This window comes from Pinus tabuliformis, chromosome 3_2 (genome assembly GCF_031772625.1).
Source record: "Pinus tabuliformis cultivar Carrire ecotype Pingquan chromosome 3_2, CPIR1, whole genome shotgun sequence".
In the NCBI taxonomy this organism is placed as follows: domain Eukaryota; kingdom Viridiplantae; phylum Streptophyta; class Pinopsida; order Pinales; family Pinaceae; genus Pinus; species Pinus tabuliformis.
In genome coordinates this window covers 1,106,861,529-1,106,882,836 of record NC_142302.1, presented here as the reverse complement: position 1 = coordinate 1,106,882,836, position 21,308 = coordinate 1,106,861,529, and the positions used below count along the sequence as shown (strand labels likewise).

The 21,308-nt window shown below is 37.0% G+C and overlaps 1 protein-coding gene across 1 annotated transcript; it reads right to left on the bottom strand.

Moving 5' to 3' along the window:
• Positions 1–11,756: 11,756 nt before the first annotated feature.
• On the bottom strand, positions 11,757–12,122 carry LOC149184536 (uncharacterized). Its single transcript, XM_089415364.1, has one exon. It carries the CDS (start codon positions 12,120–12,122, stop codon positions 11,757–11,759), a length of 366 nt encoding a protein of 121 aa, XP_089271490.1.
• Between the last annotated feature and the right edge of the window lie 9,186 nt (positions 12,123–21,308).

The following is a 21,308-nucleotide window of genomic DNA, read 5'->3' as shown; positions in this document are numbered from 1 at the left end:
GCGCCTCATATAACAGATCAAAATCATGAAAATATACTATTATTCAAGCATAAAGATTATGACCCATCAAAAGAACTTATCCTTCTTTATGCGCTAAGGTTCCTCCTTCATTCAGATCCAGATCTGCACCATAACCCAATCAAAAATATTTCAGATCTGGCACTTATTAGATATTCAATTCATTCGATGATGCTTTGCCAAATGATCTCCTTCCTCTTTTATAGTCTTAGGCCTTCCACAATACCATGGTCTAAAACCATAGAATCAAAAAATTGTTGGACTAATACCATGAACCAACCATGAAAGTGCGTGAGATCAACACTTTTGGATGAAATACCATGAGCCAAAACCATAGGATCAAAAACTATAGGACTAATACCATGAACCAACCATGAAAGTGCGTGAGATCAACACTTTTGGATGCAATACATTGGAACAAAACCATAGGATCAAAAACTGTCGGACTAATACCATGAGCCAACCATGAAAGTGCGTGAAATTTTCTCTTCATGAAAGGAACTTTTCTCTGCATGAAAGTGCATGAACGTTTTCTCTACATGAAATAAACTTTTCTCTGCATAAAAGTGCGTGAACGTTTCTCTACATGAAATAAACTTTTCTCTGCATAAAAGTGCGTGAATTTTTCTCTACATGAAATAAACTTTTCTCTGCATAAAAGTGCGTGAACTTTTCTCTACATAAACTTTTCTCTGCATAAAAGTGCGTGAACTTTTCTCTACATGAAATAAACTTTTCTGTGCATATAAGTGCGTGAACTTTTCTCTACATGAAGGATTTTTTTTTTCTTCATGAAAGAAACTTTTATCTTCATGAAAGTGCATGAACTTTGCTGCACTATAATTTATCATCTGAGATGAGTGGGTTGCCATCAAGTACAACATATTTATCATAATGCCAACATTTTCCAATCCATACTTTTTTCATGTAACCTAATGAAAAAAATTTCCTTCTTAATGCAACAATAATATCATTCGAAGAAGAGATCATTTTACCACTTTTCTTCAAATATTCTTGAGTTTTAGCCTCCCACCAGATGAGGGCTACACTTTCCAAATGAAGAGAAGCAAGTTGGATATTTGTAACACATCAATAATATTTTGAATCCTACAATAAACTTCAATTTGATGAACCCAATTATCCAAATTTTTGGTGTTTACTTCCCCATTGTACATAGGAAATTCAAACTTGACATCAAGATTAATCAAAGGAGACTTAGCATGTCCTTTTGGAGATGGAGGAGTAAGTCTATGAGAGGAGCTGAGGATGGACGTGAAGGATGACGTGGAGGTGGAGGTCTTCTCCCAATACCACCATTATATTATTGATGATTTCAACTCTCTTCTTGCAACTTTGTTCTCCTCTCATTGTACAACACTTTCACCATCTCAAACTCATAGAAATCATTCTAAAAACTATATATTCCTCAAACATAAGATCCTTTCGTTCTTCATGTGACATGAATGGTGCAATTTATGGACTTTGTTAACCACTTGAACCAATTTGAGTGTTTGGTTCTTCAAGCACTCCTTCTCCTCTTCTCAATTTATATGTTGTAATTATTCAAGAAAAAACATGCAAAACTTGTCAAACCTTCAAAATAACCATGCTTTGATACCAAACTAATCTCAAATTAAAATTGAAGGTTTCTTGGGAAATTTTGCAAGCTAGTTTATGTCTTATGGGCAATGAATCAAAATTTCAAAAGCACATATATTTAGTTAAGTTTTGTGGATTTTAATAGTGAAAAGTAGACAGCATGCAACATCACAAAACAACAATTCGATGACGGAGTTCACCCTTCCTAGGCTACATCTTCGGGTCTAGATTCTAACGTTGACTATTTATATTATATGCTCAAATGTAAAATTACATCAACATACATGCTCAATTTGCAAAAAATAACACTGCCATTATGTCTAGAACACCCAAAAACCCATGTGTAGGCTCTTCTTGGGCTCAAAAAGGTTGAGAAATGGCAAAGTTAGGTCTCCTTCTTTATTTCCCTGCTAATTGTTCTACAAAATTAACCCTCTGTTAAAAAATGGCAAGAAATTCTGACCTTGGTCGCATTGTAAAGAAACAAATTCACGCGGGTTCGACAACAAATCTATTGATAAATGTGCAAATTATCAAACAGTTAGGCATGCTAATAAGGCCATGACCCTATCCTTCCACCCCTCATTATCGTCACATGGAAATGATCTGACCGAGGGTGTGGGCCGGACGCCAGACGCCCGCTGTCCCTCCACTCATAGTGCTATAAACTGGCCTATGGTCACAGGTTGGGCACAGGGAGGGTGTCACACGCCCTCCCCTCCCGTGTGTACATAATTGGTTACGTTAACTGCCATAGAGACTAGGGATAGGGCCTAAATCCATGCCCCTTCCACCTTCGGCCATGGTAATAATACAATGCATAAAACCTAGGGTTAACCCCCTCCCCAACCAAACACACCAACTATTAACATCTAAATATAACCAGCCTACTACGTATAACAAGTAGCATTGCATGATCTAACAGTAAGGTGTTGTTTTGTGTTGCCGGAGGTCTTGGGTTGAAACCCACTGAGGTTGGCTGGTCCATAAAAACATTTATCCCATACAAAAGAGCCATGTGGCAGCCTCCCATAGGGCCATGTGGAAACCTATCATTCGGCCACGTGGTGGCCTGTGGTTGGCCCAACGATAATCAATGCAACCAATATAAACTCACCACTTGTCCTATCTTGATTGGTCCTCTGACAAATGTACTTCACAATCACCTTCTGATGTCAACACCACATCAACGTACAGTTTGCCTAGTCAACCCTGCTAGTTGACTTTTTAGCTGTTTCCCAAAAACTTCAGAACAAGACAAATTTGTCATACAGAGTTGGATTGAGATGATTCAAGAATCGTTGGAATCAAAATGAAGAGATCTACGATTTGGAACTAGTTTAGATATATTTTAAGCAATTTGATTTTTGGGAAAAAAAAAATTATCCCTAGATCATCTTTCCTTGAACTATTTTTGGAATTCTTCCTAGGTGACTGGATTTTCTTCTATACATTGTACTTTATTTTCTTCTTCCCACCATAGAGAATCTTTGTAATGCAATTCATATACTACTAAGTTTTCCTTCAAATTGTTGGAGTATTCATATACTTGAAAATACTTGGTTTTATTCAACACCCATGGAATTTTATTTTCTTTTTCTTTCTTGATTTGGTAAATTTTTAAAGATGTTTTAACTGATTTTTCTTCATTATTCATTTTCAAACTTGTCATTTTCACTTTCAACATCTTTTCCACTTAACCGAGTCTTCTTTGCCCCCCTCTACCTCTGTATGTATAGTTTTATGTGTTGAATTATTATTTAACTCTTTAATGAGATTCTCTTATTTTCCACTTTCGTTTAGCAAATGCTCATTTTTTACCCTTATACTAGCGGATTCTTGCCTCATGTCTCTTACAATGTCTAGAAGTCGGGTCGTTGGAGGTGAAGTTTCATCTCCTAACTAAACCTAAATATTGTCTCCCTCACCATGAAATTTGGTAGAATGCTATGCCATCACTGCACTCTCTTTTTGCTTACTTTTTTGCATCATTACAACAAAACCATAATTAATTTTTCAGAACATAACATTTTTTGCATTATTATTTAATTTGTGGTTTGGCCTTTAAGCCTCGATTTTGAACCTACATCTCTGATACCACATGTAACATACCTCATATATGCATGATTCCTTTTTTTTTAATTTATAGTGATAAATAGCAATGGGGTATTGTTTATGATAACTTCATATCTTGCTATTAATATCACCTCCTTAAATTGTAATAAACATCTTCATTCTCTATCGCTATTGTTTAAATTGTAGGAAATATGTTGTACCCATAACCAAGTCAAATTCTTTCTCTTATTTTTCATCAATATGATATCAGTAAGACATTAATACTATTACATATGAAAACTCATATTTCCCTCTAATGAGAATGCCTAAACATACCAAGTTTTATTCTAATGTAATTTGTAATTAAACCTGAACTTTATGTGTATCCACAAAATTTACTGTGCATTATATATATATATATAATGGGTATGTTAACTAATTCATATCTTGAAATCCTTTAACCACAACAATAAAAGGTATATTCACTATACTCCTATATACATAGGCTATAGTGACATTTGTATAAACATAAAGTCAGTGTAGTGCCATGCACTCCAACATTATTTATTGAACCAGATATTATTATTGTTTAATATTTTATTACCAAGGCTCAAAAATTATGAACCCAAGATTTCATTTACTTGGTTCATAAACGCATGATAATAAAGTGGGTCCTCCAATACCTATGGTGCACCAGTGATATGCCACGCCAATGATATGGTGCATCATTTCCAAATCGAGGTTTGGAGTTAACCTAGTAATTGAACGGTTAAGATTCGTTAGGGTTTCGATAGTCTCTAAAACCCTAACCCAAATATCATTTGGTTTAGTTTGTTTGGTTTTAGGCAGCCATAGCATCGCTCAGCTCTAAGTTGAGTGCTAGTGGTTATTATGGACGTCATTCCTCCCTTTTTCCATTGTTAAGATTCTTCCTTTAATACATTAAGATATCTAGAGGAATACTCTCTGTAATAGGAGGTGAGACTTACTAATGTTATCACCATTTTTTTCTTTGGTTTCACAGTTAACTCATGTGTTTATTCCTTATAGAAAAAACATAGAGGATGATTTTTTTTATCCTCTCAAACAAAGACAAATCTTTTTTTGACATATGCCATTAGTGCTCAGTCCATCCTCATCTTTTTACCAGGTAATTCACTTGGAGGGGTTTGATATCTTTCTTATTGATTGTGTATTTAGCATTTTTTTTCTCCTCACACTTAGAAATTCTTTATTTGAATAAGGTATGGAGGAGTCGTAAAATCATCCTCACCCTCACATTTTTTAGTAAGTTCAGATGACAGTTTCATTTTGAGATTGCATTTTTTCAGTTATAGGTTTGTATCATTCTTTGAACCCAAGGTTTACCCATGAAAAACCCTAGTGTTGTTTATTTACCATAGTTGTGGCATTTATAGATTTGGAAGTTTGCATTGTATTTTTATAGTTCATTTTGTCTTCTATGTTTTCTTATTTGTATCTTTAGCATAGAACATATATATTGCCCTTTTCTTTTTCAATGGTTTTACTAGAAAACACACACACACACACATATATATTAAGTTGTCATTGCTTTTTCTAATCAATTTTTTAATTTTACAATTTTCTTGTGAGTTTGGCAGAGTAATGAGGTTGCATGGTACTATGTCCATCTATAGGTATAAAATTGTATTTGTTTTCATTAAAGGAATGTATAGCCATCATTCTTATATTCATGTTTTTTTTATACTTATGGTTCTGCTATTTTCTTTCATACATATATGGATTATATGGGCACATGGCAACTAACTACCTCTCTTGAGAAGTGTTGTCAATGGTTTCTAGCGAAGCATAAGCCTATGCGGTGTTGTTAATTATCTTTATTGAACAAGCTCTCCTCTTTCTCTTAGGTGACCTATATATTTGGCTGAACAATACATTGTAAGTATTTTGTTTATTTATAATAAGTATACAGTGGTCGTGCTATTTATTTATATAATTGTGAATGAACCTATCTTTATTGACTTTTTTGTTGGAAAACTATGTTGTGTTTGCTTTATATGGCTAGCAACACCTAATTATCCTTTTAGTATCTTTAATCCTAAAGTTAAGTAATCCTAAAGTTACTATTCCTTTTGATAGAATATTTAGTGGTATTAAGGATTATTCTATTTATTATTCTTTCCAACCAATAATTTGTTAAAGGATCACATTGCTCCTTTATTTTACAAATTTTTATGCATAGACATCCATATTTTAATTTTAGATTTTTTTTTAAATTTTCAAGTATGAAATTGCTATCAATAAATGTACACTTATCATAAATTTCCTATATTACATATTTAAAATTAATGTATCCAATATGATTTCACTCAATTATTCTTATTTGGATTGTCAATAAATATTCACACCCTTTTGGTGGTGATTTCTAGGGTCGTGTATCTAATATACACACACTACTAATATTTATGTTCATCAATTAACTGTACTTCCTTTTGGAAGTTATTTCTAGAGTATTCACTTTGATGTAGCAATTGTGCACAATATTCAAAACCCTATGAGGGATCTTATGTGTCCCTCTACCTCCTCCTCTGGTTTCTGCTTGGACATGACATCAAGAGACCTCTCTCTCCTAAGCCATTGTTGCAACTCACACCTTCTCATGTGGTCTTCACGTGGTCTTCTCCTCTATTGTCATTTACATATGATTTTGATTTTGTTTTAGTTGTTGCGGGGTTACATCAATTGGAATCAAAGCAAAATTTTTACATTCCTTACAAGGCCAACCCTTTATCATCAATATATCATAATTCGTATAGCTTGTTATACTTGGCATCCTCGAGATAGTCTCCATAACATCAGTATCAATTTCTTCTATCTTTTCAAACAGAGAATGCTTAGCCCCATAATCATGATTCAGTGAAAATATACCCAGAAAGAAATAAACATCATTAGGAAAACATTATGGAGTCTATCTACACTACAAGCAAATGCTAGAACAATCATTATAGGTACAATTAAGTACAAGAAGATAATTCATAGGTTTTTGTTCACCTTACAACAACGGCACCACTCTCTTCCATGTGGTCTCCAGGTCATTGCAACATGTTCTTTGGCTTAGTTTGAAAAATGAAATAATAGTCACATTTACTTCTAATTTATTTAACATTTATTATAGTATGAGATTACCATGTTTATCAACACTATTTTAAGTTCAACTTTTCAATGTTATCTTCTTGCTAACAATATTCTTCCACAATATTCTATCAAATAACCTTGAGTGAAGTCATTTATCATTTGCATTCCATCTTTTCACCACCAATTCACCCAATAAATTCTCCATATAACTATACACTCCTAAGTTCTAAAAGTATGACCACATTAATTTCCAAATTAGTAAAGATTACAAGTAATTATAAACAACAAAAAAACAAATATATTTCTATTCAACTTGCTTCCACTTTTACCCTTAAAAATGTTTTTAATATTATTAAACTCTTCAATCTCATGTCCCTAAATCTCACTGTAATTATAATTACACTAGTACAAAATACATTAAAATTAAAATACTCAAATAATAAATCATTAAATAAATTCAACAAAATATATTTTTATGAGAAATTCAATAAATAAATTCTTTTTTAATATTATAATATTATTAATTAAAATTTAAAATAGACATGCCTATCTTCACTCGGTCCCATCAACTAGAACAATCATAATCTTCACAGCTCTCAAATATAGACCCAAAATGAGCCACTTTGTTGTGGAGATCTCATTCAAAATCTCAATGTTCATCAACAAATTTTCTACCTTTTAATTGGTACACATAGATTGCCCCAAAATGAGCCACGTTGTCGATGCCCATGTTATCTACCATGTTTTTCCACGTCCCTAAATCGAGTCTACATTGTTTTTTCCATTTAGTGCACGGAAAAACTTGGATGACCCTCCGCGTCTTCCTCCAACTCATCAGCCCAACCCTCCGCAAAGTCAACAAAGTCACCCTCTTCCACGATTCTTGTTTTCTCATTATCCAACTCTGCCTTTAATAGGTGTACTCCACCATTTACCTCTCCATCATTTACCGCGTGATGAACTTCAAAGCAATACAGCTCTCCATACGTGACCGGGTGGCTTTCGCTTTCGACCCTTCCGTCACCATCCGCATCCGGAATCAAGAAAATATATGAAGCACATTGTGGGATCCTTAGGAATCGGATTCAGAAATTGATAGGGAAGGGACTGTCTTTCGTATAGACACTTAAGAACAACATCCATATAAAATACTTCGTTTATCTCAATATATGATGGCGCTCTATCAGAGGTATTGAAATTCAAGCGTTTGGGAGGGGGCATATTAGGGTTAATATCTTGCCAATGCCATTCATTATTATCTGCTCCACTTCCTGAAAGTTTCCATATCCTATCTGCCTTCCATGAAAATTCGTTGTCTCGCTGGCATATGTAAATATCTCCCACACAATTGCAGACGTCAACATTTCGCCCCACTCTTGGCAAGAAAGGCAGTTTCCTCCAGATAACATTGAACATCCACACATGGTACACCTCATGCTCCACGGTTTGCTCCTCTGTTTGAAAGCCGGGGATTATAGCATATACGCGTTCACCGTCGCACACAAACTTTATTACATATTTTGGTAACAAATGGGCCGGAGGTGGGGGGAGCATGCTTGTGATACCAACAAAGGGATTCCACGCCCAAAGGCTCATATCTTCCTCCCAAGGGCTTTTAGGGTTCGGGGAGAAAGCGCGAGATACAATGAATCCTCGAGAGGAGAGGATAGTATCTGGGCTGTAAAGTTGATCACAGGTTAACGATTCGTGGCTTGTCATCGCATTAGCCCACGATTGACCGGCCGCTGATCCCATGCCAAATTCCGTGACAATCCAGGAATGATTCCCATCAATACAATATCGTCACTCAGGCCATTTGCTAAATGTGTTTCTGTAAGATTACAAAACAGATTAAACAAAGAAACGTTAAAAAGCTACAATTGAATTTGAGTGCTACGATTAATGTCAATAGTTGTGTGACTTACGTGAGTTGGATGTCTCAGATGTCGTATCGGAAACAGTATGTTTCTCAGTATTTCTAATATTCTCCCCTGAGAACACCATCTTTCTGTCCGGGTCAAGACAATCGTTTCAATCTGTTCAGTGGGATATCTAGCAGCTCACAGTTCTTAAGTTTCATCAATGAATCTTACCTTACCTTTTAATATGTATATGTGTGTAAATATTTGAATATCATGATGGGATGTGTTAGGCTAAATACAACGCCCTCTTTGTCTTAGTCCGACGCAAGGTTTGGTCGGTTGGAAATTAGTTCTCTTTATTAGATAATTTTCAAATATTCTTTAGAATTATTTTTAACGGCTTTAGTTTCCCTTCATGAGACGTTACATATAAGCTCAATGCCTCCCGCTTCAAAACTCCATATTCTCACAGAACAAGAAATAGTATATTCTCACAGAACAAGAAATAGTTTTTTTGTAGTCCTTCTAAAACGTGGTTATAAGTGGAAAAAATTATATTAAGGGTTACATTACCTTGGTAATTTGAATTGCCATGGTCCCTTTATATCATAATGTTTATATCAGAATATACTTTGTGTTGGGATAGTTTATATAATTATGGAGTGATAAAAAAATATAAATATAATTGTAATAATTTGAAGTTTAATTATTTAAATAATTAAATTTTAAATTTAGATATTTTAATTTTATGAATTTTGTAAAAGTGTAAATATGTGAATATGGGAAATATGACCTATTAGAATAGGAAGAGATATTGGACTTTAGAAGTTAAAATCAAAAGTCACACCATTGTGTATGTACATGTATGCTAATTTAATGGCAAATCATTCAAGTTTTTCAGGTTACTTAACATGGTCTCACATGGTATCATAACCAAGTTTGGTTAATTTTTACCATCTTAGTAACTCCTCACTATCTCTTTAGTTCCATGGGGGCTTGAACATAACACGTTCACTTCCATAAGTGTATGCCTATCTATTTCCTATTCTCTCTCTCAATGGGTTCCCTACATTCATTCCCCATTTTCCTTGGTAGCTACCATCATTGGGATTTGCTTCTCCACCATTCTTTAACATTGCCTCTTTCTAGCATAGCCAAATTGTTTTTAAGAAGGAGAAAAGGTGGTAGGGGCCAGGGATGTGTTGCATGCACGTTTAAATGTTCTACAAAGTGCCCATTTGCTCTTTAAATTCCATAGAATCAATCAGAGCAATTCCTTATATTCCATAGAATCAATCAGAGCAATTCCTTAATGCCCACAAAGTGTTTTCACATGGAAGAAGTCTTAGAGTGTTGTTGCAGACATTGGGGGCCTTGCATAACCCTCTACTATCTTTTTTTTTTTTCTAAGCTAAAGTAGTGCCTTTCTGTTTCTATTCATACAAATCCAGGTTAAGCCATATACGTCATTTTGGTGGCCTCAACTTGCCCAAATGGGAAACCGAGTCTGTTGGCCACCTTAAATTAAAATAAGCCATCTAGTAACAAAAATGAGTAGCTCTATCAATCCATGCTAAATAAACTTCACAACAGGAAAAACTAAGCACATATCCAGTAGTCATGAAAACAGGCAAAAAGGATGAAATATTATCCTCAAAAATCTAGCCATGGAAACAACAACTCGGCTTAAATGTCATTCTTCCCCTCCCTCCGGGATACCACATCTCCTCGTTGTGCTAGAATGAGCTGCGGTGTTGCTAGATTTCGTCCAGCTCACTATCCTGCATGATCATGGTAATTTGAAGGTTTGTCATTCCATTTTTCATGTTAGGCATGCCTTGGGCTAGTTCCACCATTTCTCCTCCAACTTTCTCTCCAGAGCCTTTGCAAGTTGGCATTTCAACACCCAATAAAAGTGCATGGCCTGTCTATATAAGGTCATGTGTCACGTGGTGTTACCTTGGTATGGGATGAGGTCCCCCACTCTTCCATTTTGGCTCTGAGTCCTGTTCCATTACATTTTCTTCCAGCTCCTTAATGAGTCTACATATGTCCTCATCTGTGCCTTTTCAATATGCCCTTTCCACCTATTGGATGGTTTTCCTCATTGTTCTCCGGCTACGTCTTTGTGGGGCCGATGTTTAGGTTACCTTATTGTTGCCGCCGGGTTGGTTAGACCGGCCTCTTCCACCACTCCCCCTTCCCCATCCCGTCCACGCCATTTTTCCCCTTACAATCGCCTGTGTATCATGTCCAATAGCGAAGGTTAGATTCTCTGCCATTGCCTTTGTTCTCCTTTCCTCAGTACCCATTCCCCTGAATTGGCCTTCCCCGCTCCAATTTCTCCCTATGGTCGGTCAGCTCTCAGTATTTCCTCCCCTTCTCCTAGATAATTGGGTAACCTTTATAGTCTTCCCTATTTCCTATATTGTTTCTTTATCCTCCTCAAGCTATTCCTGATCATCTCCTTTGCACAAACCTAGTGGGGCTTTGCCCTGGTTGCCTCAGTTTCCTCCCATTCTGTGTCCTTCCCATGAATTTTCCTTCGACCCTCCTTCCTCCTCCTTACTGCCATCTTTAAAGGATTTTACCCCCTCTAATATACTTCTCCCTCTCTCTGCTACTCCTAGCTCTCCCCCTTCTTCCATCAAACTATCTACAGTTAAGAAAATTACATGATTCAACTTTATGAAAACATACCTGGACCTGTACATTGCCTCAGGTGAAACCAACTTGTCCTTCGCTCCCACTGTCTTCCTCCTTCGCTTCTTAATCACCACCCTCATTACCCTCTCCTCTCTTATTTGCCTTCTATCATCTATCCCACGTCTCATCTTTCCGTCGGCGCAGATTTTTGCTGTTTTTTCCCCCATTCCCTTGTCAGCTCTATTCCTCGGGGTGCTGTCCCATCTACATGCCATCCCCACATCTTGTTTTATTATGGGAATGTTTGCAGGCTAGCACTGCCATCCATTCCCCTCCACGATCTGTTCCCACATCATCTTCACATCTCTCATCCCAATCAGGGGCCACTTATGACTACTACCTTGAGATCGTGTCCATATTATTGTCATGGTTGATAATTGCTTTGAGGGACTCCCACCTTTAATCTTCCGTATGCATCGGCCATATACTGTCCACTTTCCCCCTTTGTTCATTACATCCCCAGTTACCAAGGAAGTCTGTTGCCTTATTGCCATCTCTTGTGGTATGATTGATAATCTTGTAGCTTATTCTTTTCATGAGCATTTCCATGTCTTGAATAAGGCCTGTCGTCCTCCAGCTCTGCGTTACTTTTTCATAGTCCTTTCCATTATTCAACTTTCTAAGCATCTCTATCACTATCTTTGAGTCCCCCTCTATTTCGAGATTATTGTATCCATCTCTGATCGCTATTCTTAGTCCTTGGTGAATTGCTGTTAATTTTGCTTTGTTGTTGCTCATAATGCCTCCATTTTTGCGTACACCCATCTTGTCCTCGCTTGATGGTCTCTGAAGATGCCTCCAAATCCTGCTAGCCCTGAATTTCCTTTAGAGGCTCCATCGAAGTTAAGTTTGATGAAGCTTTCTTGAGGGCGTCTGAAGTTGGTCGTGTTGTTGACAGTCGTTACCAGATCCTTATGTTTTGGGGGTGAACCATTCTTTGTGATAGATTGAGGTATGTCAAGATCTTACCTTCCTCCGGAGTTGTTTCCTAGTCTTCTTGATTCCAGTTTTTCATTAAGATAGTTTCTCTTATGTGGGTTTGGGTTTTTTCCCAGGTCAATTCACGGGCCATTTCTTTATCTTGAAATATCCTTCAGTTTCTCTCTTTCCATATCTTCCATATATTTAATCCCATCGTTAAAATCCACGCTCTTCTTACTACTGGGCTCAAGAATTGGCCACGTCGCCATTGATTAATAATTTCTTTTATGCTTTGAAGATCTCTATTTGTCTTCCCAAATAGCTTGTTGATTTCATACCATTGTTGTTGGGCAAAAGGGCATGAGTTTAGAAGATGTTCCTGAGTTTCCTGGGCTTGCTTGCATAAGCAGCATCTAGGGGGTCCATGGATTCAACGCTTCTGAATCTGGTCCCATGTCAGGATATGACTCTTTCCAACCAACCATAAGAACATGGTTACCTTTGGCCACCAGTGACTCGGCCATATTTGTTTCCATATGGAATCATTTTCATCTTTCCCTTGCTACGTGGTTAGATGGTAGGCTTCTTTAATTGTGAAGGCTCGTGTCGTAGATTTACCCCATATTAATATATCTCTACCTTTTCGAATGATTATTCTCCTAGACTTCATTTCTATTGTGTATAGCTCTCTTTGTTCGGTATCTATGTTTCTATGCCACACCTCTGCGTCCTTCCAAGTTCTCACGTTTCCTCCTGTCTTCCTTCATGCCAGTAATCTTTTACATGATTCAGTCCTTCCTCCTTAGCTCTCTGACATGTATTCCTAAGGCCCTCCATTTCCTTCAGTTTTGCTCTCTGTTGCCAAGCTTCATCCTAGAATTTATTTGATTGCCCATTCCGGATTTCCTAGAATGCATGTTTGGAGATCATATCTCTATTTTGATTGGCCAAGTTCTAGATTGTAGAGCCTCTTGGAGATTCTTCCAGTCTTAAGAGGTCTTCAATTTTAGTGGGCATGTTGTAATTTTGTGTCCAGATTCTTTTCCATAGGTCTCCTCCTCCCTTCATCCATCTCCACCATAGCTTCGCTCCCATTACTTGATTCAAGATGTATGGATCTCTTAGCCCTAGTCCCCCTTCTGCCTTATTTTTTGTCAGGCCTTTCCACGATATCAGGGCCCATTTCCTCTGTTGTTGTGGTCCTCCCCAGATGAATTTTTTGAATATCTCTACCATTTTTGCACATGCCCCCTTTGGAACCACCGTTGCCGATAGGGGGTAAATGGGAATTGCTTGTAGGACTGATCTCAGAAGCACTGCTCGTCCTGCTATGTTCAAGGTTCGAAAGGACCAATTTTCCAATCTATTCCAGAGTTTTTCTATAGTATGATGCCAATTTTCCATCCTGAGAGGATTTAGGGCTAGTTGTGTCCCTAAATACTTTGTGGGTAAATCTCCAGAGCGGAAGCCCAAAATTCTTGTCAAAAAGGATTTAACATTGCCCGGTGTGTTGAAGAAGAATGTACAAGATTTATCCTTGTTAATTTGAGTACCTGAAGCTTCCATGAAAATATCAAGAATCTTTTTCATTCTCTTTACTTCTCTTAGAGAGACTGCACAGAAAAGCATGATATCATCTACAAATTGCTGGTGCGTGATCGGTAGGTTGTTACCCCAAAGTCTTAACCCTTTAATTTTCCTTTCTCTCAGATCTTTCTTGATATATCTGCCAAGTCCTTCTGCTGCTATGATAAACAAGAAAGGGGATAGAGGATCTCCTTGCCTCAACCCTCTTGTGGCATTGAACGTCGAGGTTGGAGTTCCGTTCAGGAGGATGGAGAAATTTGGTGTAGCGATCATATCTTGCACCCATTGAATCCATCTATTGTTGAAACCGAATGCTACTAGAACCGATTTAAGATAATCCCAGTTCAGACAGTCATAAGCTTTTGAGAGATCCAGCTTAATCATCATTCCCGCTTCCTTTTTGGTTTTCAATGAATGCACTACTTCTTGAGAAACTACTAGGCCATCCAGTATTTGTCTTCCTTCCACAAACCTAGTTTGTTCTGGAGAGATAATACTTGACAGAATTGGCTTCAGTCTCTTGGCTATCAATGTGGCAATAATCTTATAAATTATGTTACATAAAGCTATGTGTCTAAAGCCCTGGTTAGTATCCAAATTAGAATTTTTGGAAATGAGAGACAAGAGGGTTGAGTTAAGACCAGGACATACCTTTTTATTTCGGTGTGATTCTTCCCCTACCTCCAAAATGTCTTGTCCCAAGAATTTCCAGCCTTCTTGGTAGAATTCCATAATGAATATGTCTGGTCCTAGAGCTTTATTCTTCTTCATCCCTTTCACAATCTCTTCCATTTCTTCTAGGGTTGCAGCTCTCATGAGGGGTAGGTTCTGGTCCCTAGTGATCAGTTCAGGGATTTCATTGCAAATCATTTCTATATATGGTCTTCTGTTGACCTGGGGTTCCATAAGGAGGTCTTTGAAATGATCTACTAGATTTTGCTCCATTTCCTTATGCTGGGTTAAGTGTCTTCCTTCTTCATTGGTGATGGAAAAAATTCTATTTCTCTGTCTGTGCTGGATCATGGCTTGATGGAAAAATTTCATGTTCATTTCTCCTTCTCTAAGCCAGTTCACTGTTGATTTTTGTTTCCATAGAATCTCCTCCTGTTTTCTTCTTTCTTCTATTTGGTTTATTAATATCCCTTCCTCCTGAATCCTTTCCTCACTTTGTCCTTCTGAGATTATTTCTTGTTGAAAGGTTGTAATTTTCCGATCTAATAGTTGCTGCTATTTAAATATATTCCCAAATTCTTCCCTGTTCCATTTTTTTATTTTCCCCTTAAGCTCTTTTAATTTTAATTGGAAGGTCTGCATTCTGCTTCTGCCTTTTTGCTGGCTCTGGTTCCACCACTCCTCCACTTTTGTCATGAAATTTGTATCCCTAAGTCAAAAATATTCGAACCTGAAGGGGCAATTTTTTGGCCATGCCTTAATGTCAATTTCTAGTCAGATCGGCCAATGATTTGAACCCATTCCTGGTAAGATCCTTGCTTCAAAAAATATGTCTCTGCTAAGAATTTGTTCAGATAGTAGGAATTTGTCCAGTCTTGAAGCGATTTGGTTTGTACCTCCTCTTCTGTTATTCCATGTGTATATCCCATTAGTGGTAGATATGTCCACCAATCGTTGTTCCGATATCATATCACCAAAGGCTTCCATGTCCAGATCTGTTCTTCTCAAACCCCCCGTTTTTCCTCTAGGGTAGTGATCATGTTAAAGTCACCCCCTACTATCCAAGGTAAATCTGGGAATAAACTTCGTAATGTTCCTACCTTCTAGAGGAAGCTTCTACATTCTCCTATTAAATGGGGGCCATACACTCCAGTGAGAAGGACCCATTCTCGAGAACCTATATTCTTGAATTTGCCTGAGAGGATTCGAGGCAAGCTTACCCAATTTTCAAATTGGACTTCCTCTATATTCCAAAGAATTTCCAAGCCTCCTGCACTACCTATAGCATCTTGTCCCATTACTCCATAATGAGGTTGATATCTCTGCATTATTTCTTTCAATTTCTGTTCACTTATTTTGGTTTCCTGAATAATCATTATACTGGGTTTGTCTCTTTTCAACCTGTCCTTTAGATATCTCTGTTTCCCCTTACTGTTTAACCCTCTAATATTCCATGTTGTTATTATCATTTTAACAATTTAAGTGGTTGTTGGAATACCTCTGATAGAGGTATGACCCATCCTAAGTTGACTAACATTTCTCCAACTATTTGGATGGTTTCACTCATAGGTCTTCTCCCTCTTTTCCTCCCTACTTTTCCAGTGTTTCCCGCTTCCATGCTTTGTCCTCCTTGTGTTCCTAACTATTTTGGTTGATTTGTTGTAGCTATTCCTCCTTTCTCCTTATATTTTTGGAACATTTCCTTGTATAATTGTTTTTGTTCTTCCGGGATGAATCTTTCATCCAGATGACGCCATTCTTGCAGAAGTCTCTTCATTACTTGTTCTTCTTCACTTCCTTTTTCCTTTTGTGGGTTTATTTCCATTTTAGATGAGCCTTGGGGAGTTCCCGGGTTTCCTCCTGCTTTCTCTTCTTCTACTATTGTTTGTATCGTGTCTTTTTCTACAACCCTTTTTGTAGGTTCCCCTGGTTCCTCTTCACTGGCTTCCTTCTCCAATTCCATTTCCTCCTCGTGTAGTACTCAAAACTTGTTTTGGTTTTCTCCGATTACTGTTTTGACAGTTGATTTTAGATGGACTGATCCTTTTTGAGATTTCCTTCTAGTAAGAACTTCCGTTAACCCATAATCACCTCCCATGTTTGGCTCTGTCTACTTTTTTCTGTCATTCCCCTGTTCTATTACCTCTCTAGATGCATTCAAGGGGCATTGTTTAATAAGGTGACCATATTCGTGGCATCTTCGACATCTAAATGGGATATGCTCATAATCCACTAGTTGCTACCAAATCTCATCATGGTACTCTACTTCGATATACTCCGATAGTGGTTCTATGATATTCATGTATACATAGATCCTGGCATAGGATGTGTATTTTCCCCTTTTGATAGTCTCCGTGTTAGGCCCCTATACTAATAGTGTAACCCCTTATTGTTATTAGTATAACCCACTTATTATATTTATGTACCCATGTAGTGCCCATATTGTTACTATTGTGCCCCATAGAAGCCCACTATTGTTATTATTGGGCCCTTACATTATTATTCTTATGTCGGCTCTGATTATGTTATGACCCCTTAGACTCCTATATATAGAAATGAGGTCTTTTCATTTGTATCATCGAAGAATTTTTCATTTATGTAATGTAAAGGAGGTTTCCCCCTCGAAGAGGCTGAATTCTAAGGCGTTGATCTCTCTTTTCTATCTTTTCTTGAGCTGGTTTCATAACATTTGGTATCAGAGCTTTGGATTACATTCAAAACAGGTGACCTAGGGTGAATCATCATAACTTTCTTTCTGAGCATCGGATTGAGATTTCGCAAGAAGGTCACTGCGAGAGATTGTGCATAACTCTTCCTTGGAAAATCCAATTTGGATCATACTAGTGGCATTAGAAAGAGGACACAGAAGGATACTACAGGTTGCAATTTCAGAACTTAAAGATACAAAAGTACATAGTTACAGTCGTTTCAAGGTTGAGCTCCTAAAATCAAGAAAAAACAAGATGAGGAAGTTTGATGGAAAGGATCCGGTAAATTGGATACTTCAGATGGAGAAATATTTTGATCTACATGGTGTACAACTGTTACAAAAGGTATGTATTACATATTCATATTTAGAACCAGATCAATTTTTATGGTACAAAGGGCTTTGTTCTCGTAAACAACTTGTTACGTGGTCAATTTTCACGGAGGAAATGATAGCACATTATGAGGATACAAAGTGCAACACCTTCTTTAGAGCAGCACCACAACAATTGGAAAGAGTAAAAAGGCTTTGTGACATAGTGGAAAGAAAAATTATGGAAACCAGGAAGCGTACCACTCACAACTATTAAGATGGAAGTGTTGTTTCTCCTAGCCTTCCACAACCTACAAGGGTTGCACCACAACAATTGGAAGAAAAAAGAGAAAAAGGGCTTTGTTACAATTGTGATAGAAAATGCACTAAAGGTCATAAGTGTGCTGAGAAGAAATTATTTTACATAGAATATGAAGAGGAGGAAGAAAAGGATCAAGAAACATCAAAAGAAGAAGATATATGCCAGGACCCCACCCCAGAGAAAGAAGAAACGAATCAGACCATATCTTGTAAAGCATTGGCAAGAATTACCGCTCCTCAAACTCTCAAGATAGAAGGACATATCAAGAAGAAAAAGGTGCAAGAAGTGAAAGATCACATTGAGAAAGAAGAAATGAATCCAACCATTTCTTGTAATTCTTTGTTTCAAATTACCACTCCTCAAACTATCAAGATAGAAGGACATATCAAGAAGAAAAATGTTCAAGAAGTGAAAGATCACATCGAGCATCAAGAAATGAATCTGACCATATCTTGTAAAGGATTGGAAGAAATTACCACTCCTCAACCTCTAGAGATAGAAGGACATATCAAGAAGAAAAAGGTTCAAGCAGTGAAAGATCACATCGAGCATCAACAACAAGTTCTCCAACTTTTAAAGGATAATTCCACTTCGGTGCAAAATCAAACGAAACAATAGGTAGATCAACATCGTAGTGAAAAATGTTTTGATGTAGGTGATTGGTTATTTTTACCGCTACATCTCAAGCAAGATATTTATGAGAAGGAAATGTTGGCAATACTACATGCACTTAAAAAATGGCAACCTTACCGAATGGGAAGACTCTTCAAGGATGAGGATGTGGAAGCATTGTTTTGTGCTATTTGTATTATCCAACCAGATTAGATAAACGAAGCAAGGGATGAATGGAAGAAGGACGAAGAAGTATGGCCACTTATTCAAAAGTTGCAAAAGATCCCAATTCAAACAATATTGCCAGAAATTGAAGAGGAAGGAAAAATCATATTGGAACCTGGAGCAGTCATAGAAACAAGAACCCAACAGCTATGAAATCGATCAATTTCAGAGTATCTCATCAAGTGGAAGAACTTACCTGTTGAACATTCCACATGCGAGGACAAGAATTTTATACAGAAGCATCAAGAACTACTCAAGCATTGAGGACAACACTTTTTGAAGGAGAGGGGCATGTTAGGCCCCTATACTACTAGTGTAACCCCTTATTCTTATTAGTATAACCCACTTATTATATTTATGTACCCATGTAGTGCCCATATTGTTACTATTGTGCCCCATAGAAGCCCATTATTGTTATTATTGTTCCCTTACATTATTATTGTTATGTCGGCTCTAATTATGTTATGACCCCTTAGACTCCTATATAAAGAAAGGAGCTCTTTTCATTTGTATCATCAAAGAATTGTTCATTTATGTAATGTAAAGGAGGTTGCCCCCTCGAAGAGGCTAAATTCTAAGGCGTTGATCTATCTTTTCTATCTTTTCTTGAGCTGGTTTCATAACACTTTGCCACTTTAACAAATGTCCCAATCGTGTTTCCTATCCCTTCCAAAATCTCTGGATCCCAGAACTCAATTGGGAGTCCAAACAATCTTACCCAGATAGGCGCCGCTAGCATTTTCTCCTTATCTGGGTTATAGCATTCCTCCCAGTGCCTTATGAATAGTCCAGCGTTATTAAGGAAATATGGTCCTCCCTCAAAGATCCTCTCCTTATCTTCCAGGCTAGCAAAAATGACTGTAAAAAAACCCTTTGCCCCTAGTTTTAAGTCTATATGTCCCTTGGGCTTCCATCACTGCTGTATCCATTTGGCCAAGTCTTTCTCAGATGGCCAGGTCCCCACAAACTTACAGATCAGGGCATGATCTTTCATGTATTCTCTATATTCTTCCAGTTTATTATTTGGAATTATGTACTTGGGTCTTTTCGTTGCTCTAGGCAGGCATCTACTTCCCAACCCTGTCTGCTAGAGAGCACCCATCACCGGAATATCTTTGTTACTCCTACCAGAACCTTTGTATCCCCCATTTCTGTTGGTCTCACCTGCCGCTACATTTTTGTAGGAGGGGATCTCTCCCCTCCCATCCCCATCTATCATTTCTCTATTAGTCTTGCCTTTCTACGACTCCCCTCATTGCGTCTTGCCTCTACACTTCTCGCGTCTCTAATCAGATATGAGTGGCTTCAGGCTTCCTCTGATATTTGTCCCAGGAACAAGATTGCCAGAAGCAGTCTATGCCGGAACCCTAACCCTAGTTGGAAGCCCTCATCACTTTCTCTGAAATAGTCCTACTTTTCCTACTATTATTTTTACTCGTAGTGAATATCAACAAATAATTGGCATGTGTTGCCTCTACTATCTTAGCTTTAATATGGAATTCCCAATAATTATTGTCATGAGAGCAACAAGTTCCTAAACCTTTCATTTAGGACCCTTTTGCATATAGATTTTATGGTCTTGGTATCTACATTGGGAAGAGTATTTGTTTTAGCCTAATTACATGAAATATGATGTTCCTTATTCACATTCTCTAGCAAGTTCAATTTTCTCATATGTTTGATGGAAAAGTAGAAATGACAAAAGCATAAAAAAACATAAATGTGATGATTGGATTAGAGGAGGAAATATTGTTGAATTTGGAAGGAACATTTTCTCATGCATATAACTCTTCAGGTACATTGTCATTTAGTCTTCTATATCATCCAAAATTTCGATATCTTAATTAAGATTCATTGTTTACTAAAAAAGAATAGTATTTCTGGTTTGCAAACTATTCTTAGGAATCTAAAGTAAGGTGATGCTTGTACGTAGGAAAACTTAGTAAATAACCATTTTGTGATTCTACTTCCAAACAACAAAGAAAATTTGCATTGATTCATACTCATTTGTGTGGCCTCATGCTTGTTCTTTCTAAAATTTGAAATAGGTATACATGATTTTTATTTATCATTACACTAGGATGTGTTGGGTACAAGCTTTTGAAGATTTTAGAAATTTTAATGTATGACTAAAAATGATGCACAATTACTTATTAGCTCCCTTTGTAATGATAATGGAAAATAATATGTTTTTAATGGATTTGAAAGCTATATTTGAAAACATGGTATTCAACATCAATCTACTATTCCATACAATCTTCAACAAAATAATGTTGTTGAAAGGATGAACAGGATTATATTGAATATGATTTTCTCATTCTTCAATAATGTAAAGTGGATGCTTTGGGTTGATGAAGATTTATGTGTAATATATGCGAAAAAATGTTGTCCATCTCATGCTCCAAAAAATAAGACTCCTTATGAAATATGGTATGGTCACATTCCTTTAGTAAGGCATTTCAGTCCACCTTATATGCCTTATTCCCAAGGAAAAAATAAGAAATATTAGTGCGAGGATTTTGAAATGCACTTTCTTGGAGCACTCATATACCACCAAGGCATATTGTCTTTATGATGAGGTAAACAAGAAGTT

What these genes read in the sequence shown, in the direction of transcription:
- LOC149184536 (XM_089415364.1), bottom strand. Translation starts at nt 12,122, where the DNA reads ATGGGTGTACGCAAAAATGGAGGCATTATGAGCAACAACAAAGCAAAA.